General features: G+C 37.1%; 2 protein-coding genes across 2 annotated transcripts in view; one reads left to right on the plus strand and one right to left on the minus strand.

Annotated features, from left to right (window-relative positions):
* The window catches only part of LOC137032414 (B-cell receptor CD22-like), a 299667-nt gene that overhangs the window by 124739 nt on the left and 150998 nt on the right, over positions 1-23930 (plus strand). The window lies entirely within an intron of this gene.
* The window catches only part of LOC137031522 (complement C3-like), a 185117-nt gene that overhangs the window by 65860 nt on the left and 95327 nt on the right, over positions 1-23930 (minus strand). Inside the window, exons 28-29 of the mRNA XM_067402529.1 lie at positions 4669-4825; positions 4271-4434 (exon numbers count right to left, since the gene is read on the minus strand). Of these exons, the coding sequence (XP_067258630.1) occupies positions 4271-4434; positions 4669-4825 (321 nt within the window). The remainder of the gene's footprint in view (positions 1-4270; positions 4435-4668; positions 4826-23930) is intronic.

The raw sequence follows: 23930 nt of genomic DNA on the forward strand, positions 1-23930 counted from the left end.
TAACTGTTTAGCTCAGGTGACTGTTGGTAGTGCAGACTGTAGTTAGAGTTTTGCACATGTAGCTCCAGTTGTGCTCACTGTCGTTTAGCAATCGAAAAAAAAAACTGTAAATTGGTGCAAGAAATTAAATCTCACTCTAAACATCTCCAAAACAAAACAAATGTCTATTAATTTTAGAGAGCATAAATTATGTTTTAATTAATAGGCACCCAGTACAATCAGTCGAATCAGTCCAGAATTATGAATATCTTGGTATACTTGACAATAAGCTTAAATGGGATATGTGGACTGATCAGATACTGTAAGTATGAAGCCACAACAGAGAATACATTTCTTAAAGAAAATACTCTTCTGTAATGTCCAAAACATTAGCTTTTGAACTGTTGCCGTCTGACTGACTGTATTTTCCCCCCGTTGTTTGTAAAACTGATTCAAATGGTTTTTCCTCAAGCAATTCAACGTTTAAAATTTTTAATAACTGATGGTTTGGTCATTCTTTTTTTATTTGTATATTGTGTATGTTTATGCCTAATGTGATCCCTTATGCCTGTTTGAACATTACATAATTATATAAAGTTACAGAAGGACTTCACTGCCAGTTCACTGTTCACACATAGCTCCATTGCAGGCTATGGAGGTCCCCTGTTGGATAGGTAGACATCGGTCAGAGTTGCAGGTCCCCTCTTGGCATATTTTTAAAAAAATAAAAAAATGCTTATTTGAAGTTATATTATGAAAAAAGACCTTAAAAGAAAATGTTGTATGTCATTTTTGTTTCTTCAAAATGACCAGAAACACTGGTCCCCTCTTGGCGGGTGTAGAGTGATAGTCCCCTGTTTGTAATATAGGCGTGTGTGTGTGTGTGTGTGTGTGTGTGTGTGTGTGTCTGTCTGTCTGTCTGTGTCTGTGTGTGTGTGTGTGTGTGTGTGTGTGTGTGTGTGTGTGTGTGTGTGTGTGTGTGTGTGTGTGTGTGTGTGTGTGTGTGTGTGTGTGTGTGTGTGTGTGTGTGTGTCTGTGTGTGTGTGTGTCTGTGTCTGTGTGTGTGTGTGTGTGTCTGTCTGTCTGTCTGTCTGTGTGTGTCTGTCTGTGTGTGTCTGTGTGTGTCTGTGTCTGTCTGTCTGTCTGTGTCTGTGTGTCTGTGTGTGTCTGTCTGTCTGTCTGTGTTTCTGTGTGTGTGTGTGTTTCTGTGTGTGTGTTTCTGTTTCTTTCTTTCTTTCTTTCTTTCTTTCTTTCTTTCTTTCTTTCTTTCTTTCTTCAGAACAACTTTTGAGAAATCCTTTGGAACATCCTCTAGTGTCCACACTACAGAGTAAAAGTAACATTGATGCTGTGTTGCAGTGAGATAATTAAGTTAATATTTAAGTGATGATGAACACCTGCTGTTAACAAGCAGAACCACTGAAAAGAGGAACAAAAACGGAATAAATACGAGCAGAAACTACAACTGTCTTCCAGCATTTACACATTATTACACTTTCTTTTTTCATTTTTTTTCCCCCCTGGCTGCTTAAACTATTTTTTCAAGTCACATTTGTTATGGCAGAAGCAAATGTGGGGGGAAAAAAATCATTGACTGCTGATAGTTATTAGTGATGTGTCGTTCTTGAACGATTCATTCATTTTGAACGAATCTTTAATGTGACTCGGGAAGAACGAGTCGTCTCGGGGGGTGATTCGTTCAGTCGCGCATGTGCAATATTCTACAGGTTCTGTTAGGGCTGGGCGATATATTGCATGCGATTCTCACGCGCATTTCGTCAGTAAAGCCGGTTCCCTGATTACCTCTAAATCGCCATCACCTGCTTTCAAATGGAGCGGCATTTAATAGACAAAGCCGTAGTTCACGGAGAAGCCACGCAAAATCGCGTTCAGTATCGAAGATGAATCGACTTCGATACTGAACCCGATTTTGCGTGGCTTATCAGTGATCTACGGCTTTGTCTATTAAATGCCGCTCCATTTGAAAGCAGGTGATGGCGATTTAGAGGTAATCAGGGAACCGGCTTTACTGACGAAATGCGCGTGAGAATCGCATGCAATATATCGCCCAGCCCTAGGTTCTGTACTGCTAGTAGTAGTTCACCTGATGATTCAATTGATTAGTTCATTTCATGAGTCTTTCGGGTTTTGAGTCATTCTTTAATCACGTGACAGACCCATACGCTACCAATGCATTCTGAGCCGGAAAGAGAATTGATTAGTTCTTTTTATGAGTCTTTCGGGTTTTTGAGTCGTTCATTAATCACGTGACAGACCCATACGCTATGCTGTGTGACCCAAGCACATTATATTTATTAGTAAATAACGTTAACTCTCCAGTTTTGTTTGAGTTTGTGTTACAACTGTTAAAGCTGAAGCTATCATAACCTTGATGTTTTAAACTAACATTAATAATTCAAATTCAAAATGTTATTTGCTTTTAATTTATGTCATTATGTCCTTTTTGAGCAATCTTCTTATACATATATTAGACTAATATGTCAAGTCTGCCTAGGAAAAGCAATTATTATAACAGCAAACTCAAAATTGGAGTAAAAATGAACAAACTAGGCTATAAATACTTTGTATTGTAGGCTTGGATTATTATATTATTATATAGCCTAGTGTTTATTTACAGATAGACAGTCAAAAAGATAAATTAATCAATACTTTATTTATAACAGGGCTTTATTTATTTATAATAACACACCACAGATCCTCAAGAAACAGTGACAGAAACAGTGACAGAAATGTCAGAAATAGTGTATGGGTCTGTCACGTGTTTAAGGAACGACTCAAAAACCCGAAAGACTCATGAGATGAACTAATCAGTTCTCTTTCCGGCTCAGACTGCATTGGTTTAGCATGGGACTGTCTGTCACGTCATTAAGGAATGACTTAAACCCGAAGACTTGTCAGACAAGAGGTGAGGTGAGCTTAATCAGCTTGTCATAAACTGAAGACCCATGTAATGAATTAATCATTTCTGAATCTTATAGCATTGTAGTTTTGTATTGTTTGTAGTGGGATCAACGTTTGCATAAGTAATAGATGTGTTGGGGAAGTAACACATAACATTTTAATTACATTTTGTTAAAATGAACGAAATGAACGAAATGACTCGAAAAAAGATTAATTCATTTTGTTGAACGAGACTCAAAAGTCAGAGTCGGTAAAATGATCCGAACTTCCCATCACTAATAGTTATGTGCTGGTGAAGACCTAACATCACATATTCTCTTGATTCACTGAATTCACACTGTGAAACTACAGCAAAAGTTGGAGTAACTGAATAACTCCGGGATGTTGGTTTATTTTGAGAGGCAGTGTCAGGCACGTCAAAAAGTGAATAACTTTAGTAATTTGTGGATTCGTGTTTGCTAACTGGAGACGCGAACTGTTTGGAACGATTCAGACCGATTTGGTGAACTGGTTCGACCGGTTCACTGAAAAGAACCGGTTAAAAAGAACGATTCGTTCACGAACCGGACATCACTACAAGTTATGCAGAAGCTCAAAATGTTTTATGCATTCTAAGACTTATATATTCTCTTAAATAACTGAAATGTTGTTGGTTCTTACGTCGTTGAACCATAGCTATGGTACCCATTAAATCAAAAATTAAACACAGAAAGAGATCAGTGAATTAGACAAGTCCAAGATGATTACAACACTATCACAACAGCCAAACACCTGATCAACATCATAATTGGCTTTTTCTTGGCATATCGAATGTGTTTTCTAAACACTCAGTTACAACAGCCAGAGAAAGCAAGTGTAAAAGTGTCAAGAGCCCAACTAAAGCAGGCACTGGTCACTACGATGGTGACTACAAACTTCAATAAATTTTTATTTTCAATAAAACATCAACATCCATATCTGTTAATTCTCAACAAGAACTTCTGTACATGTATGAAAGAAATAATGTCAAACTGGTTTGTGGTTTGTTACTGTCAGAATTTGGCAGTTTATCTACAGCAAGGTCTAACAGTGTACAGTAAATAACTGTACAATCAATAGTAAATTAGTATTTTACTGTAAAAAAGCCCAGCAAGGTCATGGTTAATTTTAATAAGAGTGGAGTCTTAACTCATATTTAAGTTTCACCACATGAATTGACGTTTTTACAGATGTTACTGTTTTTATTAAGCTCAAGCTACTGTTATTGTCAACTCAAGCTACAGTCAAATGATGAGATGTTAGTTAGATGTCACTGTAAAGCTGCTTTGACACAATCTGCATTGTAAAAAGTGCTATATAAATAAAGGTGACTTGACTTAACTTAGTGTACCTGCGTGGTGCCATAGCCACCATAATGAGACTGTTGTCTGCCCAGCCAGTGCACTGCCTCTCCTGCTTTATCGAAGTCTTTGGCCTTCACAAGCGCCAGCACAGCATAGGCCGTCGCCTCTAGTGAGTGATAATGCTGTCCAGCGACATTCCAAAACCTACCGGCTGATTCAAACACAAATCAGGAATAGAAACAGTAGTGGAGATGAAGCTGGAGTGTGAAGGAAAATCTGTTGCACACTATGCTAATCCAGACCATTTAACTTGATGCTTTTTTTTTTTTTTCTAAGCTTTATTACACCACAAAACTTACATAATTCTTTCATAATTTTCACTCTAGTGTTCCATGTTAAATGAAGCACAACATTTTGATGACTTCTTGGTGTTGGTGTGACTGACCTTCTCCTTCTGAGGAATGTCTCATCAAGATGTCTTTATTGAGTTTGTCAGCATTGGCCAGGGCGTAGGACGTCATCGCAACAGCGTAAGGATTGGTCAGGTGTGGAAGTCGACCTTCTAAGAAGACAACAGTCTTCCTGATACTTTCATGCAGACTCTGTAAAAGTGTGTGTACGATGTTTCAATCAAGAAGAAGAGTGGGAAAAAGGTCTGTGCATCTTTTGGTCATTCATTTTTTGATTTAATAATGAAATCAGAAAATGAAAAACGGCACCTTTTTCGTTTTTTCATTTTTTTCAAACAAAACGAAAAACAAGAATTCGGCTTGATTTTTCGTTTTTCGTTCAGGGGTAGAAAATGAATAAACAACTTGAATATTTGATCTCAACATGTGGGCGGGAATGAAACGCCCCTTTCCGCTGATTGGTCAACCAAACATTAAACTGTGCCGTCATCAGTTCTTCCGCAGTTCAGAGCAGCAGAATAATAGTCCTTAGCTGTGATGGACTTAATGCGTTTATTGCAACTATATAATCACTTTTAAATTTACATTTAATCTAAATCTCTATATCTTGATCTCTATCTCTCAAACAGCCAGACTAACGAATGACTTGATACACAAATCGAGGCAGAGCCTATAGACAAGGCTTTCTTCTGTGTGTCCATAAAAACGTGTGTTTAGCTCAGAAATATTATAATCATTATACTAGTTTATCTCAGAAATAACAATTTACTTCACACCTGCACTCACAACTACCTAATAGCCAACACCTTTGACACACTGCCTGTTTTATTATTGCTGTCCATCTATCAAAATCTGTGTGGCAACGCTGCACGACTCACGCGACAGCACAGAGATAGCGGCGTGCACTCAAAAATTGCATGAGCAAATGCGCCGGCGCGCGCTGCAATTAAAGGTACAATTTGTAAGATATTCGCAGTAAAATATCCAAAAACCACTAGGCTAGCGTTATATATTTTGTCCAGCTGATTACTAACAATATCTCTAATGTTTTCAACTACTTGTAAATCATGAGAAAATTCCCATTCTAAACAGTGACACGGGGCAGTGCAGTCGCCTGTCAATGACGTCAGTTACCCTTTGTTACCGCCTTTACTGACGTAGAAACCACATGACAACAGTGTCGTGGACAAATGCGGAAGTAGTGTCTAGCGTCCAGCAAACCACTAGCTTGCTTCAAGCAGTTCCTTATTTACTTCTTACACGTTTAATGGTGGATTGTGTTACTTATTTATGGAACATAATTACTGATTACCATCTGCCGCTGGTTCTGTCGACAAGGACAGCTCCCGTAAACGTAAGCGTACGGGCCAACCAAACGACCCAAGAAGAGTTTGGGACAAGAGGAGAGAAAGAGCGAGGATCAATATCGGTGTTGCATTTTCTAGATGGAGAGAGCTTCGCGACAAACTTCACCTAGAAAGAGATGCCGATCTTGCTTGTGTTTTACTCGACAGGTGAGTTGTTTTGATTCATATCTTTACAGGAAATGTATGCCATTATAACGATCAACATGATTAGTATTATGGGGCATACACGGGGGGCATCACGTCTCTAGACCTGCGCGAGGACGCGTCTGATCCATAGTCTGATCGCGTCTTTGCATTGACTTTGTATGTAATCTACTCGAGCAAATCGTTGAACTCGCGTTTGCTATGTATGCCCAATTGTTGTGTTTGAATGTACACGAGTGTATATATTTGTTGAAGTGGTAATCGTTTTCATATCATCTGACTAAACAGTAATCAATTAATTTGATAATTTACTGTCAAACTATATTTGCTGTATTGTATTGCAATATAGCATGACGCAATATGTAATGGTAGCATGTGAAAATTGTCTTTTTCAGACACTTACAAAATCCAGTATTGGATAGATTTTGTTAGTTACTGTAGCAGCTACAGTGTAGTTATTATAATTTTACATCATAACCTCACAATAAAAATTGTGCTGTCAATACATATGATACATATGGTAAAGCGGAAGCGGCGCCGGCGATTGTGGCATAATAAAAGTTCCGCTGCTCGTGAGGCGTGTGTTGATCAATCGCTCCAGCTCCTCGTTCAGCTCCACAACACTCGTTCCTGCTCTGCTTCATACTACAGTAACGTTAATAATCACATCCATTAACATGTTTTCTTCCCAAGTCCTGTTGCACTGTCTGTTGAGGTGGAGACAACATGTCCCAAGATTCCACACTCAAACTTGCCATCATCAAGCTACGCCTTTGTTTTGAATAGGCCTCTAGCGACCTCTAGCAGAAAAAAATATTACATACTGCACCTTTAATTACTTTATTATAGCTTAAATAAAGGGCAAAAGAAACTACGAGCAAACAAATTACCATTTTTTTACGGGATTTTTTTATTTAAAAGAACTCATGCTGAAGTAACACAGAGTTTATAATGTAAATGTATCAATATCACAACACAATTGTTAGATTCAAATTACATCAGTCCATTTCATAAAGCCCACAAAACAATCAACAGACATCATCACTTGCTGTCATTTTGTTTTAGCTTTCTTTATTACTGCAAATGTGTTTAACAAACATACTGTCACAGCAGCCAGAAAAGACAAATGTATAATAAGAGTTAAGAGCCCAACTAATGGAACAACTATTCACCATTATGGTGACTTCAAATGAAACACATTAGAGTTAATTCTCAATAACACCCTTTGTTGATGTCTAACATAAATAAAGTCAATCTGGTTAGTAATAAATGAAGCTGGGGATTCTGTTTGCAGTGGCGTAACTTTGTTTTAAAAAGTGGTTGGGACAGGAATGTGTATGTGCCATTAGTCCCGAGAGTATGTATATTAGTTAATAAATACGAGGATCCACAATTGATATCAGATTGTCCTGATAGCCTCGTGGCAGTATTTTCATTTAGCGTGCAAGAGGTTCTGGGTTCGAACCCAACCATGTATTATTTTTTTTCTCATTAAAACCAAAGATGTTCATTAAGATACGCAGGGATACGTTTATGTGTAGCTATTTTGTTTTGTGATTTCAACCTAACAAATAGAGAGTCTCTGCAACAGAGCGATAGATTGAAGCGCTCGTCCGTGTGAACACGGCTCAGTGTGCACGAGCGCCAAGAGAACACTGTTGCGCCTCTGATAGCAGCGACAACGAGCACTCAACATGATTTCAAAAACAACACATTCTAGCGCCAGATCGCCTATTATTAACTCAAACTGATAACCAACTAGAGCTGTTTCTTTTGTATTATATATCCGTGCCGCAAGAGGTTTAAAAAAGTGGTTGGGACTGGCCCCACTCGTCCCACCCATAAATTACGCCTATGGCTGTTTGTGGAGTTGTTTAATCATACTCTGTTGAGAAAATTACCCCTGCTTCCAGAAAATTACAGAATTTTTTTATTTAATTTTTAATAAAATACAGTTTATAACCATAATTTTACATTAAAAAGCTAAAGAAAATACAATAGATTTTATGTAAAATTATGGTTATAAACTGTATTTCATTAAAAATGTAAAAAAAAAAAAAAATCCCGTAAAAAGACGGTAATTTTCTGGCAGCAGGGGCACCAGAAAAATACCTTAAATTACCGGAAATAAATGTCTTATTAAATGTCTTAAAATAACGGCTATTTTCTGTTATTTTATGGTATTTTTCTGGCGCCCCTGCTGCCCTACAGAAACTAAACACACCTGAACCAGCTAATCAATGTCTTCAGGATTGCTAGAAACTTCCAAGGCTGGTGTTCTGGAGCGGGTTGGAGCACTTTGCAGGACAGTGGTCCCCCAGGAGCAGAGTTTGACACACATGCTGTGGACTGAACGTCATCTGCTTTCTTGAAGTTTCTTCTCAGCTTTTGATCCCTTGGGGTTTATCTTGAAAAGGCATCTGTCAAACAAACAACATGAGTAATGAAACAGACTCTAGGTGATTTAAGAGTCTTCCGACATCTCAGTGTGAAAGAGAAACTTTTGGAAAATGCTGGAACAATAATGTGGTCTAAGAACATCTCAAAATTAAAACAAAGTTTTCAAATGTGTCCGGATTAATGTAGATAGAGAGAGTAGATAGATAATGTAGAGAGAGAGTTTCATAAATGTTTTGATGTATGAAATTAACTGCTGGTTTCGTACCTCTGCAAGAGCTCCAGCGTTGCTCCTTGGCCTAACATAAGTTTTATGAAATTGAATTACATTCAAATTTTCCATAATTTTGGATTACATAGTTTTTACATAAACAAACTAATAAACTTAATGTGAACTTTGTAAGTCATATGTAAATGAAATAAGTAAGATTTATCTAATAGCATGCGGAAAAATGCCCAGGTTATACAACACTGTTTAGTGTTCATGTGTTTGCGCACTACTGAGTCAAAATATTGAAGCAGTGTTAAAGTTAATGAGATAATTAAGTGATAAATTGAGTGATGATTGACCATTATTGAAGACACCTGATGATAACAAGCAGAATCACCAAAGGAGAAAATCACAATTTTAAGTCACCATCACAGAGATCAGTGTTTGCTTTAGTCGGGCTCTTGACCCTTGACTATTTAACGTTAGATTTTGTTTGGGTTGTTGTAACAGCTAGTTAAGATCAGGTGTCAGGTAGTGTTGGTTATGTTTTCACATAATCATTATTTGATCTGAATCACTGAACTCATTTAGAGCCCAATCATTGAGTTAGATTTACATTATTGATTACAGCAGTACTGTGATTCTACAGCAGAAGATCAGCTTTATCAATATAATCTGAAGGATTGCAAATAAGTTGTTCTGATTTTTTTTTTTTTTTTTTAAGTTAATTCATTTAGAGACACAGACATCAAGAATCATCCTGTGAATCTCAACAGTGGTGGCCATCAAAAACCATGCTGCAGTGCATTCTGGGAGCCACCAATCAAAATTCATCCATGGCTCCCATCATGCATTGCTGCATGAATAAATTATTAACTGAATTATCTTAGTAATTTCCTTTATTGTCACTATTTTTTTCTGTTTTTATGTGACTTTTTAGTAGCTTGTTTTCTAATGTTCAGAGTTGATCTGTTTATCAGAATATGTTGTCACCGTCGTTGAGATTCACAGGCTGATTCTTGATGTCTTTGTGTGCCTAAAAGACAGGTTTTTTTTTTTATATATATATATATATATATATATATATATATATATTTATATATATATATATATATATGTTTATTCAGAACAACTTTTGTGAAATCCTTTGGATTATATAGAAAAAGCTGATCTTCTGCTGTAGAATCACAGTTCTGCTGTAACCAATAATGTAAGTCTAGCTCAGAGATTGGGCTCTAAATGAGTTCAGTGATTCAAGTCAAATAATGATTATGTGAAAACATAACCAACACCAACGCCGTGCCATTGTTTCACAAACTCTGGTAGGAAATTACTTTTTTGTCTGCAAACGTTCAGGAGAATGTGTTCATCCGTGTCCCCTGGGTTTGACACTTGATGTACACGTTTCTGGCGTTTTTCTGTCTGGAGAGGAGCGAACGCATAGATGCTGCTTGAGGGCGCCGTCTATTTGTGTTTGTCTATTATTCACTGCGAGCGTCTCTTCTGTTCGGACGCTCTGTTATCGTTTGACACTCTTTCTGAGGGAGGAGGTGTACTTCGGTAAAGTTGGTTTTATATTCGCACATTCGGACATCAGTATTCAATAGCCTTGTTAATCACACTACATTGGACATTCAGTGGACATTCACAAGTAAATATGCCATTAAAACAATACTTGCCTATTTTGATCGACTGTGAAAAATGTTGTAAGTTGACAATCGTTGGTTGTCAATATCATGTCGCTGCTTAAAATTCGCAAACATTAATTTATTGCACATTTATTGGAAAGTCTGAATTTATCAGAAGTCCGAATGTGCGAATATAAAACCAACTTTACCCAAGTTCTGGCTTGATAGTGAAAGTGCTTTTACGCTTTAAAGAACTTTTGATTTCTTTCTTCTTCATGTTTTAAGTAAGGAGGGAATATCTTTGTCTTGTTTTTTCCTGTATGCTTTTTCCTTAGACCGTGATAGCATATTTATATGTACATTGCCTGTTGGAATGTGTAGGCTTACGCTAAGGTTGTGTAGCTAGTTCCCCACAGTTATCATGTAGGGTCTAGAACTGGTCCCCTTTGAGCATTGGCCCTGTTATGACCACGGGCTGGCGCCACATGGTGCTTAAAAGTAGTAGCCTTACCAGGCCTCCTTTGTAGCCTCTGTGTTGGCCCAGCTGGGTTGGTTATATCTAGATTCTTTCCATGGTTGAGTCATGTCTTGTGACGCATGCCGCCATTGCCCCCTCCGTACGAATAAGCCTTAGCTCAGGCTTTTCGTTGAGTTCTGTGGCGTAGTGTGTACTTCTACCTATAGGTCTTTCGAGTACTGGCCTGTTGGCTGGCATTTGTCATAAGTTACCACTGGTTGTTGTGTGTTCATGGAGGTTGTAGGCCCTCATCAGGGCCTCCTTTCAGTCTGCATGTTGGCACAGCTTTGTGTGGGTTTTTTGTATGTCTCTTCACCATGGGTGAATCGTGATTGCACTAGCTGACGCCGCGTGTTTCATGAGTCATAGGCTTTCACAGGCCTCCTTTGCTATCACGCTGGAGTTTGGCTTTGTACTCCTCTCACTTAGAGAGTAAAAGGTGCTTTACTGAGTACATTTCTGAGTGCATTTGCTTCCTTAACCCTCTGGAGTCTGAGGCTGATTTGGGGCTTGGAGAAGTTTTGACATGCCCTGACATTTGTGCTTTTTTCAGTTGTTCATAAACATATTAATGACAAAAGTGTATTTACACTGTATTCAGCACAAACTAGGCTACAATAATATGTGAGGAACATGTATGTACATGTTTGTATTTTTGAAGGAATAACATTTATGCGTGGTTATTGAAAAAACAAAAAACTTAAGTCACTGAAATAAGGCCAAAAAAAGTATATTACATCTGTGTTCATAAGACTTCTGGGTATTTGAGGTTGTAGACTAGAGTTTTTGCTTCAGAATTATGTAAAACTTATGCTGCCTACTCCTTCATATAAAACAATAGAGAGATTTAAATTTTCTAAGACACTTTTGGTCAAGAAACACAGTATGCATGGAGGCGTGAATCCTCATGTATAATGGGTGATTCTCACCTGAGAAGACAAAAGAATTGAATAATAATGACCTGAAATGACTTGCATATTAATGAGGTCTTTCAGTCAGGTAGGCTGTGAAAAAACCCTCTGTGATCATGCTGATAACAGGATTAAAGTCCACTCAGGACAAAAAAAAAACATGATTTTTGTGATCTCATGCATGCACATATTATTGCACATGATATGAAGAAAATTTTGTATAGGCCTATGTTAAATTACACTACCAGTCAAAAGATTGAACACATTGCCATTATAATGTTTTTAAAAGAAGTCTCAAGTCTCTAACCAAATAATGGTTTTCTATTTTAATATACTTTAAAATATAATGTATTTCTGTGATGCAACGCGTCTGGACATTCCTACCTCTAGGGCATTTCATATAGGCTACTATATTTGTTATATTATAGAGCCTAAATGTTGATGTGCAGTTGACAAACTATACATCATTAAAAAGATCTAAGACTCAAGCTTCACATTTTGACTCTTAAAATCTTATATTGACCATAATTTCTTAATATGCTTAAAAGCATACACATTTGGAGAAATATTGATGGATTCTCATATGTTTATATCAATTTTCTATACAGAGAAGTAATATTTATTATTCTATATTTATTGTCATCATTATGAGCGCTGGATGCTGTGTTTTTAATTCATACTTCAGCCGGAGGGCGCTCTTGCCCCTTTTGTCCACAAATGCCTCAGTATAAGAAGAGGCATATCATGTGACAATCAAGGAACTAACAGAGGCAAGAGATCGCTAAATATGGCTATTCAAAACACTTTTGAAGACAATAAATACACAATTGAGATGACGAATGCATGTATTGACTGAATTTGCATCTGAATAGCGCTCGCTTCGTGGGCGTGGCCGCATTAACACAGGGCTGCCAACTTTTGAGTTCAGCTTAGAGTGAGATTTTTTTTGGGGGGGGGGGGCTTTGTTATGGGGGAGGGGCTTGTGGATGGGCGTGGCTTGCTTTTGTACTGTTTTTTTATGATAAAGTTATGTAAAATAACTGCTCAGTGCTGCAAAACAAACAACTCTGCTAATGCTAACTTAATTCTATATAAACTATTAGGGGTGTGACGAGAGGTATCTCACGAGACGAGAAATGTTTTAACTAATCATCTTGTAATGAATGTCATTTCAGTTCTACTTTCTGAGTATGAATTATCATATGCAGTAAAAGACAACAATACTCAAGCACTGTAAAAGGTTTTACCACAAACTCAAGTGACTGGCTTCTCTTCTGTATGATTTCAGTCTCTTCAGACCTTACTGTACATGATTTATGAGCTTCTACAACTTTTGACCTCCTAACTGAACTCCTTTCCACAAACTGATCATATAATAAAAACAGTATAAATAAAAATGGTAACACTTTACAATAAGGTCTCATTTATTAACATTAATGTATTAACCAACATCAACTAACAATGAGCAATATATGTGCTACAGTATTTATTAATTTCTCAGTGCATTAACTAATGTTAACAAATGAAACTTTATTGTTTGTGCTTAATAAGATTAAGATAAAACTGTTATTCATTTTTATGGTAACACTTTACAATAAGTGCAACCATAATCGCACTCTCTCAATATTCAAAGTGCAAATAAGGCCACATTTTTCTCTGATACAGAGCTAAGAGATGGTTACAGCTACACTGCCCAGCCTAAAATAGCTTTCAAATTGAGAGATATATGTATTCATCAGGGAGCCGCTTTCAAATGTGGGGTATTGAAATCGCGTTTGAATGCGCGCTCGCGTTTACTTTCACTTTCGTGATCGCGCGTAACTCTGTGAATATGGAGCGGCGGCGACCGTTATCCAACTGAATTAATTTTCTTTTTTTTTTTTTATTTAAATACAAAGCAAAACAATAGTGGATTTTTTTTTCCTCACTTCTGCACGAGTCTGCGTGAGAATATGGGGGTGTGGCGTGAGAGCGTGAGAATTAGGTCAATTGCGTGAGTCTCACGCTGAATGCGTGAGAGTTGGCAGCTATGTTAACAGATAATGAGCTGAATCACAGACTTCTGACATGGCTCTCTTTTCATACAGATTACATAAACACAGAAGGTTTGTTTTCGATTTGACTTATATATTTTAAAACCTGACATCTTAACGTTTTTTTAGACATAAGTGTAATTTTTTTGTCATTAGTATTCACTAAGTTACAGTTCATTTTCTAAGAACTATCAGATTGGACTTCGTTCAGAGGGAGACGAGAGATCACGCATCATGTTAGTTTTCTTTATTTTACAAAAAGCACAACATTTTGTTTTTACTCTGAGTGTACACAAATAAAAGAAGATATTCCACAGATTAAAATGGTGTATAACTCTTAATTGTATGTGCAACATTGACGGAGTATTTGAGTCTCTTTCACACTGATAAGAAAAAAACCACGGTGGTATCGCCGGCGATACCTTCAGACCTCAGAGTGTTAAGGATAACACTGCCACGAGCTGATGCCGCGTGTCTGCTGAGGTTATAGGCCCATGGGGCCTTCTTTAGCGCGTGATGGCGTACACTGTACTCCTCTTGCTTAAAGAGTAGAAAGGTGCTTTTACCGAGTACACTGCTCGTTGGATTGTGTTGGACAGGCTGTTTTCATGGGCACTCACAGCTACTTAATTACTTGGTGGTCATGCTTCCAGCATGCTATGTTTCAGGTGCTTGGCCTTACGGGCCATCCCGGAATATCGCCTCATGTGTTGAGTTTCTGTGGAATGCTTAGTTCATTATTAAGAACTCCAGTTATGTTGTAGGCCCTTTGTTCCGGCCTCCATGGCTATGTGCCCACAGTACGGTCTGTCTGTTAGGTTGAGCTTCGTACGTCCCTTTTGGGTTGACTGTGTAATTGTGCTTAGCTCTCTAAGCTGGTCATTGGTTGTAGACTTCTGTGAAGTCTCCCATTCAGACTGGTCCCAGGCTGGTTTGTGCTCCCTTGTACCAGGGTTTTTCTAGCGCACAGCCTCCTCAGTGCTTTTATCAGAAGCTGAGTAGATTCTAGGATGAGTGGTTGTACTCCCCTCATACGAGGGTTTTTAGCGCTCAGCTGAGTTCCGCTCTCCAGGATGCCCATCTCTGCGTGTGGGTTTGAGTTGCTTACTGCCTTTTCGCAGTCGCTCTTTCCTGCTCTCCTCTTTGGAGTTTGCGCTTAGAGATTCTGTGTATCAGACAAGGTTGGCCAGGCTAGGTTTGGCTTTCGCTAGATTACTAAGACCTCCTTGGTGGCGTTGGGGGTGATTTTGGCAGGCCTTTTACGGAAGGCCTCTTTTAGGCTCAGCTTGGGCTGTTGGCCGTAGGGAATGATGTCACTGACAGTCTTGGAAAAATTGCTCCCGGTTTTTCCCTGGAAAACTGCCGGACGTTTGTCCAGACATTTTGGCCATGCATTCTCCTCTAGCATGGTGGCATGGGTATATCGTTCCCCATAGCGCAATTCAGCGCAGAGTTGAAGTTCCCTTTCGAAAGGGAATATCTCAGATTACGCATTTACTTTCTGACCCCTGGGGCCGTATTCACAAAACATCTTAAGGCTAAAAGTAGCTCCTAACTTGCCGATTTAGGAGAAACTCTTAAAAATAATGGGTGTGTCAGTCCTAATTTTAGGACTCCTAAATTTTTGCTCTAAGAGTATTTCACAAAGCATTTTAGCGCTAAAACTAGCTCCTAAATCTGTGAAACGTTAGGAGTAGTCAAGAGGACTCCTAAGTCTACCCCACAAGAAATTTTACGTTCCCAGAACATTCTCAGAACGTCCCCACTGGTGTTGAGTAACGTTCCCATTATGTTCACAGACGGTCACGATGTGGAGTTCTTTTAAGGTTTAGGGGACGTTATTTGGTGGACCTTCAGGGAACATTCAAGACATTCTCTGAACGTTTAGGGAACCATACTTTATTTGGAAATGTTCTCAGAACGTCCCCGCTGCCCTTGTCAAAAACTTGACTAATAAAAGTGGCTGTTCAAACAAAAACTATTTTCACTTAAAGCTCTCTACAGGTATTTCCTGGATTAATATTATGAAACCTTTTCTTCAAATTGCAAATCTCTTGCATTAAGTCATTAGCTGACAAAAACACACACATGAACTAATGTAACTGCTGTATCACTGCATCAGTAACTACACAGTTACTGTCTTTAAAAAAAAGCAACATGCAGCAGAACATCAGTGTTTGTGGATCATCACTGACTGAAGCACAGGAGCTACCCTTCAGCACAATGGTGACACATAAAACTCAGATAACACAAACAACATTAAACAATAACAGGGGCCGTATTCACAAAACATTTTATCTTACCACTAAGAGTTCTCCTAAATAGCAGTAAAAGTTCTTAGCTAAGAGTTTTCTTTTAAAACCTATTCACAAAGCTGCTGAGACCAACTTTTACTAAGGAATAGACTGAAGTCTTAAGCTAAGAGTAAGGGCGGGGTTGACCTCGTTGCTATGGAGTAAACACACAGTGATTGGCTGATGGCGGAGGAGTCAGCGATTTAATCATAGAAATATTGTAGAATGAGGTGTCATGTTTCCATATTAAAATAAAGGTTTAAAAATACAAATGTTGCCCTATTCAAATAAATGTTTTTTTAATAAAGATGTTCCCACAGTCAAAATAAAATGTTGACATATTGCTGCCATCTCAAGAGAATGCAGAATTCAACCGACAAATTATGTTTTATAAACAAAGTTTGGGAGAAACACATTCAAACGGTCTTTCTAATCAGCACGAGAAGAGGAATAAATACACAGAGGGGATACATATATATATATATATATATATATATATATTTTTTTTTTTTTTTTACTCTATTAAATTATTTGTAAGTGTGAACCCATGAAAACCACTGCCACAGGTAATCAGACAATATTGATTTATTTGTTAAAGATTAATTTTTGGCGTCTCATCATAGATTCAAATCTATAAATCATTTTTTTTTTTTATTGCATTGCATTTTATTGCATTTATGAAGAAAAGGTTCAACACCTAAGGCTCTATCACTATTGTCTCAATGGTGTTCAGTGTCTTTGGGTGGATTAGGACTGTTTGTGATTTGCTCTTAGTGACTTAGGAGTCCTCTTGACTACTCCTAACGTTTCACAGGTTTAGGAGCTAGTTTTAGCGCTAAAATGCTTTGTGAAATACTCTTAGAGCAAAAATTTAGGAGTCCTAAAATTAGGACTGACACGCCCATTATTTTTAAGAGTTTCTCCTAAATCAGCAATTTAAGAGCTACTTTTAGCCTTAAGATGTTTTGTGAATACGGCCCCAGATCTCTCTAGATATCTGCATCTTCACTTATTACAAAGCACTCTGACTTTGTTTCTTTCATACAAATCTTCTTAATGAGGTGTTGATGTTTTATCTAAATTTATAGATATCACCGTTACGGAGGTAAGCGCTTGCTTTAGTTGGGTTCCTGACCCTTGACAATTTGACTTTATTTTTTCTTTAATTGTTGTAACTGTGTTTTTCTAAAGCATTTGTTACTACAAAAAATTGTGAGAAAATAAATATTATCAGTTGGGTTTGGATGCTTAGTCATTGATGTTGATTTGATCATCATACAGTGACCTTATTCACTGATCTTCGAATATTGTGTTTTCTTTTATGTAGACCTATGATAATGCATTAGATCCTGTTCTTCTTTGAAAGTTTTTATCTTTATGCAGAAATTATTCAGACAACATCATGTCGATTCACACAGAAATCAAGATTCTGCGTATGATCCTCAACAATGGTGACAAAATTTTCAGATAACCAGATTAACTCTGAACATCACAAAACAAGCTACTAAAGTCACAAAAAAAAGATTTTTTTTAGTGTCACCATTGTTGAGGATCATACGCTGATTCATGGTGTCTGTGTGAGTCTAAAAGACACCGCTCAAAACTCTGTATAAAATATTTTTATAAAAAAAAGGAGGGGAAAAAAGTTGATGCAAAACTGACATTTAACACACTCATAGTTTAGACTCTGGAGAAGACCAGTGAATCATCAGCACTAAACAACCAAATTCATCTGACCAGACTTTCTCCTGCATAATTTGCTATAAAAAACGTGTTTTGAAAACACAGTTAAAGCAGCCAAAAAAAATCTAATAGTTAAATAGCAAAAATCAAGAGCCCATCTAAAGCAAACGCTCTCCTCTATAACGGTGACTTCAAACTTTATTATTTTCTATAAAACACCCACACAGAAGGCAAAGTTCTTGTGCAACTTTGTCTAAAAGTGACGAAAATTCTGAAATTTTACAGAACATTTGGGACATAAAACGTCCTCTTTTGGTTATGAAAGAGCTGCAGTTCAAGGTTCATTACATGATTTTAGGGGGACGTTCCAATTTGGTTTATTTTATGGTCACATAAGAACATTACAAAGAGGACGTTTGGGAAGTTATCAGAATGTCCTATAGTGATAGTCCCCTAAACATTCCCAGAACGTCCTGAATGTTCCCTGAAGATCCACCAAATAACATTCCCCGAAGATCCACCAAATAACGTTCCCCAAACCTTAAAAGATCTCCACATCATGACCGTCTCTAAACATTCTGGGAACGTTACTAGACAATGTTCTTAATACCAGTGGACGTTCTGAGAATGTTCTGGGATCGTAACATTTTTAGCAGGACAACCTGTCACCTAGTAACGTTCCCAGAACGTTCTGAGATGGTCACGATGTGGAGTTCTTTTAAGGTTTGGGGAATGTTATTTGGTGGACCTTCAGGGAACATTCAGGACGTTCTGGGAATGTTGAGGGTACTATTACTATAGGACGTTCTGATAACTTCCCAAATGTCCTCTTTGTAACGTTCTTGCATGACCATAAAATAACCAAAATAGAACGTCCCCCTAAACTCATATCGGGAACGTTATTAAATGACTAGCAGAGGACCATGTGGCAATGTTCTGTTAATGTCCCAAATATCCTCATTGTAACGTTCTTTTTTTGACCATAAAATAACCAAAATGGAATGTCCCCCTAAAGTCATATAAGGAACTGCAGCACTTTCATTACCAAAAGAGGACGTTTTAGGAACGTCCCGAATGTTCTGTAAAGGTTCAGAAATTTTATCCCCTTTTGAGAACTTTTAGGGAACATTCCGTAAGGTCCTGAGAACGTTGCCTTCTACGTGGGTAAGACCAAATCACAAACAGTCCTAATAAACCCAAAGACACTGAACACCATTGAGGCAATAGCGACAGAGCCTTGGGTGCTGAACCTTTTCTTCCTAAATGCAATACATTTTGATTTATAGATTTGAATCTACGATGAGACGCCAAAAAAAATCTTTAACAAATAAATAAAGATTGTCTGATTACCTGTGCCAGTGGTTTTCATTAGTTCACACTTACAAATGATCGAATAGAGTAAAAAAAAACACACACACACACACATATATATATATATATATATATATATATTATTTTTTTTTTTTTTTAACTGTATATACTAGTTTAATTAGTGATACTTAGCCTATATTTTAAAACCTTTATGGCAACATTTTATTTTGAATAGGGCAACATTTGTATTTTTAAACCTTTATTTTAATATGGAAACATGACACCTCATTCTACAATATTTCTGTGATTAAATCACTGACTCCTCCCCCATCAGCCAATCACTGTGTGTTTACTCCATAGCAACGAGGTCAACCCCGCCCTTACTCTTAGCTTAAGACTTCAAGTTGGTCTCAGCAGGTTTGTGAATAGGTTTTTAGAGAAAACTCTTAGCTAAGAACTTTTACTGCTATTTAGGAGAACTCTTAGTGGTAAGATAAAATGTTTTGTGAATACGGCCCCAGGTCTTTACACCTCTGCTAAACGATGACTCTCAGCATCAACATCTAACCATCAGCACCGGATCACATGTTCTCTTGACATTTATGCCATAACAATGACGCTTTATAAACACTCATGTATAGCAACCAAAGAACGCTTAAGGCAATGACACCAAGAACCCAATTAAAGCCAGCACTGACCTCAAAGATGGTAACGTCAAATGAATCTCAATAATTCATCAACATCTAGGCCTTCACCTCTGTTAATTCTGTAAACTCTGTAATGTTTTGTAGAGTAGTTTGTTTATGTAAAAACTATGTAATCCAAATGGATGGAAAATTTGAATGTAATTCAATTTTTTTTTGAGTGAACATATAATAATACAGAGAAGTTTAGAAAATGTGTGTTTTACCTGCTTATTTTCGCTTCACGTCCACGAACAGCAGCAATCCTAACGGTCGAGTGACTCCAGTCAGCTCCGTGTGCTTTGAAGAGACTGTATCGTTGCGCCGGGCGGGAATTCCTTCATTTCGATATTTAAACTCTACATTGTTGAAATGTCCGCGTATTTCAACAAAGAATGTATGATTATATTATATTATGAGATGATATTATGAAAAGAAATTCGTTACGAAACGAAACATTGAACGCAGCAGAACTACTTTGACAAGCGGAACAGTCAGAGTAGTGATTAAGTCCAATAAAAAAACGGAAATTTTATGTTATTTCACAGTTACATGTTTTTCCACATTATTTTACAGCGGATATGTAAATTTACATTATATTTCTGTGATTTTACAGAATATTCAATATTAATCAACATTTTATGGAAAATTACACATTATTCTGTAAAAATACAGAACATTTCTTTTAAAAAACAGAAATTTAATGTAATACTAAAATACATGCAACCCAGATAGCAACTTTGTGTCGGCCCAAATCTGGCCCACATCTGGCACATGCGGAATGATGATCTGGCCCACATGTGGCAGGAATGATGGCACTTGGGCGGACCGCTCCTGTTTGCCAGATCTGGACCACAAGCAGGCCACAAAAATGCCAAATGTCAGCCAAGAGCGAAGAACTGGACCTTATCTGATCCACAAAATATTTATATATTATTTATAGAGTCATTTCAACATTAACAATCCTGTTATCAAGCAGAATCACTGAAGGAAAGAAGGAAACAGAAAAAAAGAGATGAGCAGAAACACAAGAACTACAACTGACTTCAGTCACAGCCTTAGAGGAAATCAACTGAAATCAAGAAGAGGCTTAGATGTTGATTACTTATTTGAAAGTAATAGTTTGATTTGATGTTACCATTGTGGCGATCAGTGTGTGCTTTAGTCAGGCTCTTGACTTTTTAACATTAGTTTTTCTCTTGACAGCTGTGTCTGTTTGTTATGGCGAGAACAGCAAGAGAGAATATAATCAGATGCTGTAAGCTGATTGATGATAAGAATATAATCATCATATATTGGCTTAACTCATTGACATTATGTGGGAGGTTTATATGGATAATATGTTATTAATTCTGTTTTATTGTTATGATTCTACAGCAAGAGAATAATAGAATTTAATCAGAACATCCAACAATTTATAACACACCATTTACATATTTTGGGATATTGTGAGTTTTACTCGCACACAGACATCAAGAATCAGCATATGAATCTCAACAATGGTGACATGCTTCAATGGTGCAATGCATTCTGGGAGCCATGGATAAGTTTCGTATGATGCACTCAGAATGCATTGTAGATTGTAGATGGCATTAAATATGAATTCATCTCTGGTTTATTGTACAAAGTCTTATTTCAGGGTTTTATTCATATAACTCAAACAAGTTCACCGTAAAATTGTTATGTCAAATTCATATTTCACTAAAGTCAGTCACTGAAACATTAGATAATGGCATTATGATATCCATCTGTTGACTGAATAAAAATCATTATAGAAATATAATAGATGTGCTGTGAACATTAACTACAATGGTGGTCAGCAATAATAAAACAGGCAGAGTGTCAGAGGTGTTGGCTATTAGGTAGTTGTGAGCGCAGGTGCGAAGTAAATTATTATATCTGAGATAATAATATTTCTGAGCTAAGCACGCATTTTTATGGACACACAGAAGAAAGCCTTGTCTATAGGCTCTGCCTCGATTTGTGTATCAAGTCATTCGTTAGTCTGGCTGTTTGAGAGATAGAGATCAAGATATAGAGATTTAGATTAAATGTAAATTTAAAAGTGATTATATAGTTGCAATAAACACGTTAAAGCCATCGCAGTGAAGGACTATTATTCTGCTGCTCTGAACAGCGGAAGAACTGATGACGGCACAGTTTAATGTTTGGTTGACCAATCAGCGGAAAGGGGCGTTTCATTCCCGCCCACATGTTGAGATCAAATATTCAAGTTGTTTATTCATTTTCTACCCCTGAATGAAAAATCAAGCCGAATTCTTGTTTTTCGTTTTGTTTGAAAAAAATAAAAAATAAAAAAATTAAAAAGATGCCGTTTTTCATTTTCTGATTTCATTATTAAATCAAAAAACGAATGATATACATGGACCGGACCAACAGGGTTCGTGTACTTTTGCGTCCAATCGTTTTTCCTTTTTTAAACCAGAAATTAAATATGGAAAATGTGGTTTCTTTGTTTTTTTATTTAATATTGATGAATAGAATTAGCAGATACAAGCCAATTTTCTTTATGCAAGATTAATATTTTATTAAAAATAACATAAATGATATTCAAGTTGTTACTTAATATGTAAAAATGCTGAATTTAATTTCCAGTGTTTCTCGTCATACACACAGATGCTAAAGCGCCCTCTAGTGCCTTTTCCTGAATGACTCGCTTCAAGAGCCTGCCTAAATGACATTGATTAATTTTCATTCATTAAATTACTATTATTATTATTTTTACATTTATATTTTAACCTAAACATTACATTTCTAAACTGTATAGCCTCTTGTTTAGCGCTCTAACATGATCGAGTTCCCGCTTGTGGTCTCAATCCTGTCATTTTGCTTTTTACTCTGTTTTATGTGAATAAAGGCCAAAACGACATCTAAATTACTGACTTTTTCATCTGGCTCTGTTAGGTGTTTTATATTATTTTATATTGAGAAATTTTTTGGTATTAGGAGTCACTTTATGCCATTAAAATTGAAAATATACCAACATGATGACAAAATTATACCCCAATATGTGATTTTCATGAAGACAAAATTCCCATGCCCTTTGCCTCAGTGGAGGTTTGACATGAAATATTTCTCAATTCTCATTGAAAGCAATGCGTACAGACGATGCTGGACATTAACGTTTACATGGCTCAAAACAACAACCAGGGAGAAACTACATTTTCTCGCACATTTTCTTGTCATCAGCAGCATCTGCTATAACGGCAACGTAAACAAAAGGGAAGGACAATATAATGTTAAGCGTTTATAATGGTTTTCTATAAGTGGAAAACGCTGAACGTTGAAAGCGCGTTGCCTTGTTTAATATTCGACTGCTTGTCTGCATATCTTTATTGGTCATTTAATATCGGTGTCTTAATGCATTAGCGTTTTCTTCATAACTGTGTTTTATTTTCTAGGAAAATGCTTAACGTGTTATTAATTGTGTTCATAGTGGGCTGCTTGGTGTAGTGAATTTGCTCCTCCAATATCACCTAGGCTACATTAAGCCACATTAAAGGTCCTGTTTTTCATGGTTTTTTGAAGCTTTGATTGTGTTTATAGTGTGCAATATAACATGTGTTTATGTTTCACGTGTAAAAAAACACAGTATTTTTCACATAATTTACTTATCTGTATACCGCTGTTTCCACTGTCATAAAAACGGGCTGATGACTTCCTTGTTCTATGAAGTCCCTCCTTCAGAAATACGTAACGAGTTCTGATTGTGCCAGCGGCTTGTGATTGGACAGCAGCTTAGAGCCTCTTACCATAACGTGGAGATGCACGCGCTCAGTGTTATTGTAAACATGTCTTTAATTTTACCCTATCAATTTGAGCCGGAATCAGACCCGGTGATTGGACTGCGGGATGAAAATAACAGCGTTTCGACGACATGGTGACAAACACACTCTACAAACGCAACTCTTGTGTATTCCTGTGGGCGGAGGTTAGTCAAAAAACTGTTTTAGTGACGTCATTAAAGAAGGAAGTAGAGGGATGTAGTCCAAACTGGCCGTTCGATGTAGGCGACTTCTGTTAAATAAAATATCTCGCTTGGCATTGAACTTTGAGCTTTAAAATTTTACAGATTTTATTTATACTCTAACAACAAC

The sequence above is a fragment of the Chanodichthys erythropterus genome, chromosome 12 (genome assembly GCF_024489055.1).
Source record: "Chanodichthys erythropterus isolate Z2021 chromosome 12, ASM2448905v1, whole genome shotgun sequence".
NCBI classification, from domain to species: domain Eukaryota; kingdom Metazoa; phylum Chordata; class Actinopteri; order Cypriniformes; family Xenocyprididae; genus Chanodichthys; species Chanodichthys erythropterus.